This window comes from Poeciliopsis prolifica, unplaced genomic scaffold (genome assembly GCF_027474105.1).
Source record: "Poeciliopsis prolifica strain line A6 unplaced genomic scaffold, Auburn_PproV2 SCAFFOLD061, whole genome shotgun sequence".
Lineage (NCBI taxonomy): Eukaryota > Metazoa > Chordata > Actinopteri > Cyprinodontiformes > Poeciliidae > Poeciliopsis > Poeciliopsis prolifica.
The window spans coordinates 1,477,999-1,489,472 of record NW_026562436.1 but is presented as its reverse complement, the minus strand read 5'-3'; the positions used below and the strand labels follow the sequence as shown (position 1 = coordinate 1,489,472).

The following is an 11,474-nucleotide window of genomic DNA, read 5'->3' as shown; positions in this document are numbered from 1 at the left end:
TTGCTTTTTGATTTACAAGATTATCAGCAGTTAGCCAGAAATGGCCTCCTCCTGCAATCAATTCATATGAAAATAATATATATTAGCACATCTTGTATTTGCTTTTAAATGATGAGCAAAACAGTCCCAGAGCAATGTTGTATTAGGTAAGCAGAATTTCACTTGAATTTGACAGAATTCCTTAATTCTGTCAATCAAGGAATTGGCAGAATTACCATCTGAAGACATGATGTAGGCCCATCCATCCATCCATCCATCCATCCATCCATCCATCCATCCATCCATCCATCCATCCATCCATCCATGCATCCATCCATCCATCCATCCATCCATCCATCCATCCATCCATCCATCCATCCATCCATCCATCCATCCATCCATCCATCCATCCATCCATCCATCCATCCATCCATCCATTTTCTGTACACTCTTGTCCCCAGTGGGGTGGGGAGGGGTGCTGGTGTCTATCTCCATTGAGACAATTCAGGTGAGAGGTTGGGTCACCCTGGACGGGTCGCCAGTCTGTTGCAGGTTGTGACTGCCAAATATTGAATAAACAATCATTCCAGCAAAGCAACCTCCTAAAAGCTTTAGGGGGTAGCTTTTAAAATAGGACCAGGTTGGTTTGGATAAAACTTTTTGGTGATTGAAAATGTTCAGGTGTAACAGAAAGCAAAACAACATAGAAATCATAACAATATTACTTAAAACTAAATGTTTTCTTAATGAAACTGTGTTCAACTGGTTCATTATCAAAGTGGTCTATGTAAATTCAAGTTCTGTTTGGGCTCCTAGATCAGCACAAGGTCCAAAGATTACAAAGATCACAAAGATTAGTTATACCTCTGACCGTTCCTGGACTGAATTCAGAATTTCAGCTGCGTTCTCTCTTCCTTTCCATATCGAACATTCTCAGTGCAGAGCGTCTTCACAAACCGAAAGCGTCAGTGCTGTCATCAGCTGCAGTCCAACATGAGAGCAATCAGAAATATAAACACACTAGAGGAAGTCATCCATCCAGACATCTGGTGAAGCAGCAGTTAGCCTGTTCCAGTCACACTCCCTTCATGAGATTCTCTGTGACATCAAATGATAACTCTACTTGGAAAACGACTATTATCAGCTGTAAACCTTTATGTGCATTAATAAGAGACTGGGCACTCCTATTGAAGATCTCAGGGACTTGGGAGTGGACTCATCTGAAAGCATTTTCAAACACATTTAACAGGAACTCCTGTCCCCAGGCTTCAAACAGGTTGAACCAGGAGACTCCGGTTTGTTTAAAGCAATTAAACAGCCCTTGTGTGTGGGTGGGTGTGGGTAGGTGTGTATGCGTGTGTTTGCGTGTGTCTGTGCTCGCGTGTGTGTGCGTGTGTGTCTACTTGCATAATCAGCTACTTGTAAACAGGGAAGTCAGAGGCACTTCTTTTATGAGCAATTCAAATTCCTAAAGAACAACTCTATTTCCTGTAAGTCCAAAGGAATTTTGGCCACTTGAAGATGTAATTTAAAGGGGCGGTATTCAGAAAAATTGACTTTTTTCATCATCATGTTATAAAAACATACCTGAAGTCTTGTCTTGATTATTTCATGCATGTTTGAGAAATCCTTTAATCTTCCATGGCAACCATTCAGTTGTGCAAAATGCCTGGGTGGACCTAGCTCCACCTTTAAGACATAGCTCCTCCTCAGAGCTGCAGTTTCCAACTTTCTGCCTTAAAGAGCAGTTCTCTCCCGTGACCACACCGCTCACTAAGTGCTCCTTCAGACTAATCAGCAGCTCATTATACCGGCTTCTTCTCAGTGCAATGCTGGTAAAAATGTTGTCAAAGGGTTACTGTTGTGATAACTTCTTGAAGACAGAGTTTCGGAAAGAGCAGGAGTTTTTAAAGAGACAAAGGCCCAATTTCAAGGTGGTGCATTATGGAGCAGGGGTGTCAAACTCCAGTCCTCAAAGATGCATCTACAAGTGTCCTGCAACTTTTAGATGTGCCTCTGCTACACCACACCTGAGTAGAAGAAGTAGGTAATTAAGGCTCTGGAGAACTGTAATTAAGACATTTCATTCCAGTTTTTTGTACCTGTGGCACATCTAAAAACTTGCAGGACAGCAGCCCTTGAAGACTGGAGTTTGACAGCTGTCTTACAGAGTGAAATTTCTTTCAAGCCATATTTTTATAACAGCTGATGTTAACATATTTATGTAATTGTGCTCTAAAAGGGCACTATGTGGCCAGGAATACATAATATTGTCCCTTTAAAGCCTGAAGTTATTCTACACATTACTGGATGCAGCTAACCAAAATGCTAATTTATTTCTGTAAGACCAAAACAATTTCTGTTTTATTTATTGATGTTCTGGATTAACAGATTTATTTTGTAAGTCCAAAAACTGTTAGAAACCAAGTCAAAAGCGTTGGCTTTATTTCTCAGGTGTAAGTGGCTGTTTCATCTCCTCATGTCTGATGGAGCCGCTTAAATACAAATGTCATCAAAATGTCAGAAGTCAACATAATTAACTGGATTTCTCTTGTAAGTGAAACAAATTTAGTTCAATGCACTCCAAGTAAAACCAAGATCTGTTCATTATTAGGCAGAAACACGAAGTGTGGAAGCAACAGCAACTATGACCTGAAAAGGACACCTGGTGCATCTCCTTAGAGTCATTTATACGTTGAATGAATGGATTAATAATGAAGGGGGCTGTATGTCGACAGCTAATAGGTTTCTAAAAGGGTCATTGGGGCTGGTGTTTATCTCCTGTGGTTTCTGGAGGAGAGGTGGGTTCCTCAAAAGACATCACAGAGACACACTAGATAAGCAACCATGTACATGCAAATGAACTAAACATGGCTGTGTTTGGGGAACATACAAACTCCACACAGAAAGGCTTGCCATGATTTGAACCCATGACTTTCTTGATGGAAAGCAGCAGTGCTAATAACCACCTGGCTTTGCATTCGTCCATCAAATTCTGAGAAATTATCTGGACTCAATATAGTGCTATTCAAGTAAATGACATATAGCATCTACCTTGTTGCTTGAGGATATGAGGAACTTTCATGGAGTCTGTGCAACTATCTGGTATGTAAGCATGTAAGGTAAAGATACAGCAAAACTACAGCAGCGTAGTTTTGCATCACCTGACACACAGAGCTTCTTAACAGTACCAGGCATTGGACAGGTTTCATCACAAGATGTGTTTCAAACCGATGTGAATTTCAAACACAGTGCTGTCAACTATGTCAACTTTGCTGAGTTCCATCCAAGCCTCCCGTGGTTTCCTCTCTGTAAGGTCTCATCTTCACTGGACAGGGTACGGTCAACTGGTGATTTATGAATGGCCAGAGGGAGCTCAAGCAAAGGACTTGTGGTTCCTGTTACCCTCTGTCTTTAACAGTAAGGCACTGGCCTATCAGTAATCCAAGGTGGAATACCATGGTGTGTTGTCTGTCTTCAGTCAGGAGTTCCAGACTGCCCCATGCATGGTTTCATCATGCAAGCCTTGGCATCCCGGATGAGCCCCCAGTCTGGTGAATACACATCACACATGAAAATGACCATAAAAAGAAGCCGGTGGGTGTTCTGTCTTTACTCCAAGCAAATTTAGGTTTAATCACCCACACATAGACAATACATGACTTATTAATTAATTAACTATTTCTATGAGGCTAATATTTCCTACATATATTTTGATCACATTTCCTGATGGGGTTCTATGCCTTAAATGCCTGAATATGTTGAAACTGATTACAATTGTCAGAAAAATATTCATAAGAAGTATAATGAAGAATATGCCAGACTATTGTAAAAGATTAACTACAAGCATTTATCAATCTAAAATTTGTCCTTTTATATCATCTTGATGAACAAAATACAATTCAGTTCATGATAGAACTAAACCTGTTTACTTCTATTTCATCTTGTTTGACCACCTGAACGCTAAAACTAAAACGTGCAGTGATGAGATGTATGTTGACGTTAAAGTATACACCTTTATGTTTTTGGGATGTCTTGAAATATTTATTGTTTTTGACTAATCATTAAGAATACACAAGAAATGTATTTTCAAATAATAAAAATCAACATTTTAAAAGTGTGTTTTAAAAAATGTATAAAATGAATATAAATTCAACATTTGTTCAGGTATTTAGAATAAAACTGCATCACTGTGAGAACAGATTTCAGTCTCCACTAACGCATCATGAGATGAGTCTGACTCCAGCATCAGCTGTATCATGGGATGATTTGGGAGTCAGACAGATTATACTGTAGGATTAGTTTGCACCTAATCTGCAGATATCAAATAATTTCTTTATCCAGCTTCACAACTGGAAATCATCACAGCGGAGGTGACATAATCCAGATGTAATCCATCTGACATAATCCTGGAATTATCAACATGATCAGCAGCAACCTTTATTTCACTCCCGGAAGGACCAGTGAAACGGATAGCTCCAATTAAAGCAGTGCTGTTTTTAATAAAAGATTTATCAGTGATGAAAGGTTTTTATTAACAAAATTCCCCTCAGTGTTTTGTGTTGTCACCAGTTGACTGAAATGGAGACATTAATCATTTCTCAGAACAGCCAGCTGATATAAAACTGGTATCTTCCAAACCACTGACTAGTGAAGTAAGGAGGTTTGTTTTGCAGGTTTGGAAGAACACTAGGCTATCTCTGGTTTCAATCATCCTGTCCTTTCTCACTCTTCTTTTGACTCATTTGTGTACATTACATTACCTTACATACTAAATGGAGTAAGTTTTTGTTAATCAAAAATGATAGCGACAGTCCACTACTGAATGCATTTCAGCTAATGTTAGCATTTTAGCTAATGTTAGCATTTCAGCTAATATTAACATTTCAGCTAATGTTAGAAAAACCGCTGTTTTGCCTTTGATACCAGACATGTTACTGAATGCATTTTAGCTAACACCTGCATTTCCACTAATTTCAATTTATAAATTGCCGTGTTTGCATTCCAGATGTAGTGTGCTGCTGAAGGTCAACATGCTATTGATAGCGCACATCCTACTGACAGAATACTTGTTAACTTCAACATTCTAGCTAATTCTGGACATGTTCGTCACATTACACAAAGGCAGACATAACCTATCATGTTGTTTTATGCTGTTAAGGCTTTGCGACTCAAACCGGAGGCCTGCTCACCCCGACTCTCCATAAAAGGTTCTGATTTGGTCTGAGTTTGGAACCTTGACTGGCCCCTTCTGAACTAGAACTAGAAATCTTCTAGTTCATTCCAGGATTACAGGCATAAATACTCAGTTGAAAATATAACTTTTAATATCTCTTTATTTCATATTATTTTGATCATGTTGTATTGCACACTATTTCCAGCTTGTTAGGTCTCATCTCTGCTGGGGCCAGATGACTCTTATGAAATATGACAGATTATGAGCTCTGATCAAACCAAAGTAGCTCAAAGCAACTTCCTGCTTTATAATCCCATTTCCCTACAGTAAGCTATGAAAAAAATTTAGAGAACAACTTTGAGTTGTTGTCAAAGTGGATACAAAACATTCTTGGTTTGTATCCACCGAGAATGTTACTTTTTAATACCTTAAAAGTTGGGCACATTTAACCCAAACTTTAAATGAAATGGCAAAGAGGCAAAATTACCAGCTCACTGTTTGATGCTGTGAAAAGTTCCAAACCTCAAGGACCAACACAAAGACAGATATTTAAAACTTTATCCTTAAGGTATTCTTTCAAAAGCCACTATAATAGCATCTGGTATAGTTTTGAAACTTCCTCCCTTAAGGCATAAATTGGCACTTTTGACACAAACGAATGGGGAAACATTTTAGTGGTGGGTCTCCCAATTAAATTGACTGATGTTTATTTAAATGCATGGATTTTTAAAATGTAACAAACTCCTTAAGGTGGTCTTACAAAAAGGACAACACACACGTCAGTGTATCCCTTCAGAAGAGTAACAGCCAATGCATCCAAACAAAGGTTCAGTTCAGTTTCAGTGGAGTTTGAAATAAACAGTTTACTTTGACTTGAAACTTTGCCCAAGGCACAGTACTGGTTGCTAACCCTACTCTCGCTTAAATCTCTATTCTGGTTTCAAGCCAGTTAAATGTCTAAAATGTCAAAAATATGTACAAATTCTATTTATTTTTGCATTTTTACAGTAGGAAGTACTGCATATTTTCAGTGTTTTGGCTCGTCAGAGCTAAAGGACTGTGATTTAAAATGCTCTGTCTTTGTTCTCGGGTCCCCAGGCTATTGAATATGCTGCATTGTTGTTAGCCTGTGTAGGTGATCACCTCTTTGTGTCCCCCTGGATCTTTGCATTCCTCATGTCTGCATACAGCTATAGCTCACAGGCCCAGCAGCTGAACCCGGGGTAAAACTGCGTGGGTCAGTGCTTTCCTTTGACAGTGAAATGCTTACAGGCAGGCCAGAGGGGGCCGGCAGTGTTTCCAGGCTATACGATGACCTGCTGCTTTGGCGCAGGCCAACTGTGATGACGCGAGGCTTTCTATTGTGCCGCGAGCCCATGCGTTTGGCCTTTGCCAGGGTATAAAAGCTTGGGTCTAGCTCTGACGGAACCAGCACGAGCCAGCCTCCCTCACACGGCACTGCAAGCTGTACTAACGCAGGTAAGGACACACAGACACAGCCATACACAGCCGAGCACCACATTCAGAGCCAGGGTCCACTCCCCGTCATCCACAAGCCCCCCACCTTTAACCCCCCATCTCAGCAAAGGGCAAAGGCCCAAACAGAAGTGTAGCATCCAAATGAGCCAAACATAAACAGCAATAAATCCCAACAAAGCACATTTCTACCAACATTTCCCTCCAGATGACCTTAATGTTTTGGAGCTTTTCCCATTCTTTCGCATCAACCGCAACAAATTCTGTTTGTTTACACCTCTACTTTCACCCCCTCCCCACCTACCCCCTCCTCGGCTTCCTGCATCCGACTCACAGACTCTCCTGAAGCCCCTCACCATGTCTCAGACCGCCAAGTCCGCCTCCAGCCAGGGCGCTGATGCCAAGGACAAGGGAGCCCCAGCTCCAGCTGCCACCAGCAAGGCCACCAAGACCGGCGATCCTGGCATGGGATCCTACAGAGTGAGTCACCGCAGCAACATCAGTGCACATCAGCTTAGATTTAGTTTGTTCTGTCGAGCCATGAAGAAAGAGTTGGGTGGCAGCTCTGAAGGAATCCAGCTGGAGAAGATGTAAGAGAGGAAAAACAAGCGAGGAGTGGAAGACATCTGTTAGAAGATGCAGAGACTGTGAGGTGCAAAATTCTATAGAGATTTTAGACTCTAATATTTTCAAGGGAATAATCTGAGATTAGAACAGAAATTGTATAAATTTTTCATTTCAGTGGACAGACCTAAAGCTGCAGTTTGTAATTTTTGTAAAAAATATATTTTGATATTATATTTGTTCAAACTGTCACTATGTTGTGGCAGTATATGAAACAAATAGTCTGAAAAAATCGAGCTCTGCTGCCTCCAATCAGAAACAACCGATCAGAACCAGGAAGAGGGAGTTTATGCTGTCAATCACACATTTTAACAAATATGTTAAAAACATGTATATTTTCTTTTTTATAATAGTTCCAATCTGTGTCTTGAAAGAAAGTTGTTTTTCAAACAGATTTCTGGAAGTTTGTTCCAGATCAGAGGAGCTTTTAAAAGTCCAGCTTCACTAAAAGTATAAAATGTTTGGCAGGAAAAAAAATAATAAAAATAATAAATCACGATTTATACAGTAGATAAATTTATGTTGGGTGTTAAACTTTTTTTTTTTAAGTTAATTTTTCCAGAACTTTCCAGAATTATTACTTTTGTGTCTGAAAAATCCACATCTATGATTTCCTCCAAAAGCCACTATGATAAGTTGTGAAATATATTTTGTATTCATATTAACATCATTTCTAGTTTCAGGCTGTAAAAGCATGTCTTTAAAAGTGAAACTTGCTTCCGACTGGGTTCCAGTTGCATGTCACATGAGCAACATCTGTCTGCACAATTAGGGAGGATTAAACTGAGTTTCCTGTAATCCGCCCAACACTTCCATCATCCCCTCTGTGCAGATCATGCTGTTCGACCAGGAGAACTTCCAGGGCAGGATGATGGAGGTCCAGAATGAGTGTATGAACGTGTGTGACCGTGGCATGGATAGAGTGCGTAGTATCATTGTGGAGTGCGGCCCGTAAGTTCCCACACAGAGAAGTAATCCGAGCTCCTCCGACCTCTATGTACTTCTCTTCTTCGTGTGTGTTACTCTTTTCTGCTGTCCTCTTCCTCCCTTCCTCTGTGTTCATCCCTGAATCCCCTGTGCCCGGTCCCCTCGCCCCCCAACCCACCCGCCCGCTCTAGCTTCGTTGCCTTTGAGCAGACCAACTTCCGTGGCGAGATGTTCATCCTGGAGAAGGGAGAGTATCCTCGCTGGGATACCTGGAGCAACTCCTACCGCAGCGACTGCCTCATGTCCCTCAGGCCCATCCGCATGGTACTGTCAACACTCAAACTGAAAAGGGTGGTGTTATGTCAACAGGCTACTCCCTCATGAAAAACATACCTGGAGTGTTGCCTGGGTGGACCGAGTGCTGCCTCCGAGGTGCAGCTTCTCCTCTGAGCTGCAGCTTCAAAGCTTCTGCCTCGCGGAGCGGCTCTCACCCACAGCTCCTTCAGACTAGCTAGAAGCAATTAGCAAACACCAAGAGGAACTGCGCACCTGCTAAGTTCATTACAGGAGATACCTTTCAGTGCAATACTGGTAAAAATGTTGTGAAAGGATTCATAGAGGAGTCGCGTTGTGATGACTTCCTGAAGATGGAGCTTTGGAAAGAGCAGGTGCTTCTTAAAGAGACAGAAGCCCAATTTCAACATGCTAAGTTACAAAGTCAAATTTTTATGCCAAATTTGATGTATGCAGCATTTTATAACAACTGAAGATAACAAAGCTACTTTATTGTGCACTGTGTGACTAAAAAATACACAATACTGCACCTTTAATGAAAACATATGTCAGACAGGAGTATAATCAAGACTATTAAAAATGGAAATTTAAATGTCAATACTTTCTGTTACCACCCAAACAGACTTTCATTGAAGCCATATTTTATATCCAGTGAAAGGTGAAAAACCTTCAGCATAGAAAGCATTTCTCCATTCTTTGAATCCATTTAACCAGCCTAAGCTGAGCTGAACAAAGCTGAGCTTTCAATGTCTCTCTTTATAGAGCAGAACTGTGACCACATCAGAGCGGCTGAACAAAGGTTGGACTTTCAGTGTTTTTATTTAGGCTAAATTGAGATAGTACATGACAGGATATGTCGCTATTCACCAAATTCTGTTTACTGCTGTTTGAAGAACTACAGCCTTAACCGGATAAAAGCTTAATATTAATGATCACGTTTTATTTTTCTTTTAGGAGAAAACAACTTGTCGTTCTTCAGATTTGCATTGTCAGCCTTTTTGGGTCATTTTAAATTCAAACTATTCCTGACACATGTAGATTGTTATCTAAAAATAGCAACTCCAGTGAAGATGGTCTGCATTGAGGAAACTCAGAGAGCTTTAGTTGCAGTCCCTGAGGGCTAAAACTAGAACAACACTGCCCCCTGTAGAGTCACTGACAACACTGACACAAAGTCAGGAATCAATGCCAGGAATAAAATCTTTCTCTGTGTTTTGGTTTTCCTCCCTGCAGGACAGCTTGGAGCACAAGATCTGCCTGTTTGAGCTCTCCGACTTCAAGGGCAACAAGATGGAGATTCAGGAGGATGATGTGCCCACCCTCTGGGCGCACGGCTTCTGCGACAGAGTGGGCAGCGTGAGGGTGCCAGGAGGAGCGTAAGTGGACACACATTTGGTCAGGCAGACAGTTATTGATAGCTCCTTGGGGAGCTACAAATACCTAAACCATTCCCTCGAAAACTGCAAAGCTCTAAAAGAGATTCACAATCTATTGATTGACCTGCATAATGTCTAAAGATGCGGTCATAGGCCCTAAAATATGTATGAAGTGTCTGCTGTAATGTCACCAGTGACCTCAGACACAATGTACTATATTATGAAGTCCCAAAATAGACCTGTTTGCAAAACAGAGGACCAAATAACTTTTCTGCAGGAAACATAACTTGGTAATTTCTTTAAAGGTTCCACTAATGACCAATGAGGTCAAATAAGGCATCTCTTCTTAGTGACAGAAAACAATATTTCTTAGAACCTTGTTCCCTAAACTCTGTATTGACTACAATCATAACTGCTTGCCTTTCTGTGAGTCCTGCACAAGATCATAAGTGAGTTCAAGTAGCTCCAGTTGACCTTGTAAAATCATTCTCAGAGACTCTCAGAGATTAAAATGATCTATTTGTTAATGAGAACTTATTACAAGACCTCTGGAACCTCCTGCAATTAGAAGCTAAGTACACAAGGACACACATAACACTCCCTCCCTCTCTATGTGTCTCTCAGCTGGGTGGGTTACCAGTACCCTGGATACAGAGGCTACCAGTACCTGTTTGAGTGCGGTGACTACAGACACTACAACGACTTCTGCGCCTTCCAGCCCCAGATCCAGTCCATGCGCCGCATCAGGGACATGCAGTTCCACCAGAGAGGATGCTTCACCTTCACCACCGCCAGCAAGTGAAACACACCTGCTTGACGGCCTGGTGCTGCTGTAGCTCTCTCAGCTTTTTATCTCTCCAAGCTTCTTCTTTCTCCAATTCTCTGGTCCTTTCCTTGACCTCTGACAGCGTTGCTCCATCCCAAAGGAAAGAGAGATCGAGAGCAATACACTGGACATCATTAAGTGACTTTTTATGGTGCTAAAAAATAAACGTGAAAAACTTGATCCCTTTACGACTGGATAAGCTTTATTTATTTTACAAAAAGTGGTATGTTTTTGCATTTATACTGTGATATAACTCATTTGTTTATATCGTTCTTTTTTCTGCCCTGGCATCTGAGTCAAACATTCGGGTGGGTCTTGTGTCTCGGCAAATAAAATATTGATCCTCTTGACCTTAAATTCACGATGCACTTTATGTGGTTGAGGCAACAAACTGAACATGACAATTATAGAAGAATCTATTCTTCTAAAGAGGAGTATGATGTTGATTTATGTCGCTTGAACAGTTTGAAATGTATTCACCCCTGATGTATCATTGAACAAATCAGGATTTTTCATCAGCATGTTCTAATGAATTCCAAAGGATCCATTTACTGCTTTTTCCCCAATATAATTATTTTGTATTCCTTATGAAAATAAGAGAAAGCAAACTACATCCAGCACCAGGGGCAAGTGGTTTTGGTAACAACACACAGTGGAAACTTTAACATTTATTTTGAATTTTAGGCATCAGCTTCACATATTGATGCATTGCATTTATGAACAGTGCAGTGAAAAACATACCCTTTCAAAAAATTTTATTTTTTGCTTCAATTTAGTCACTTCAATGCTTTAAAAT

General features: G+C 40.6%; 1 protein-coding gene across 1 annotated transcript; it reads left to right on the top strand.

The window, feature by feature from the left end:
• Positions 1-6,528: 6,528 nt before the first annotated feature.
• On the top strand, positions 6,529-10,858 carry crybb1 (crystallin, beta B1). Its single transcript, XM_055060777.1, has 6 exons — positions 6,529-6,634; positions 6,968-7,111; positions 8,088-8,206; positions 8,374-8,506; positions 9,710-9,852; positions 10,477-10,858. Exons 2-6 carry the CDS (start codon positions 6,989-6,991, stop codon positions 10,652-10,654), a joined length of 696 nt encoding a protein of 231 aa, XP_054916752.1. The 5' UTR covers positions 6,529-6,634; positions 6,968-6,988; the 3' UTR covers positions 10,655-10,858.
• Positions 10,859-11,474: the final 616 nt, after the last annotated feature.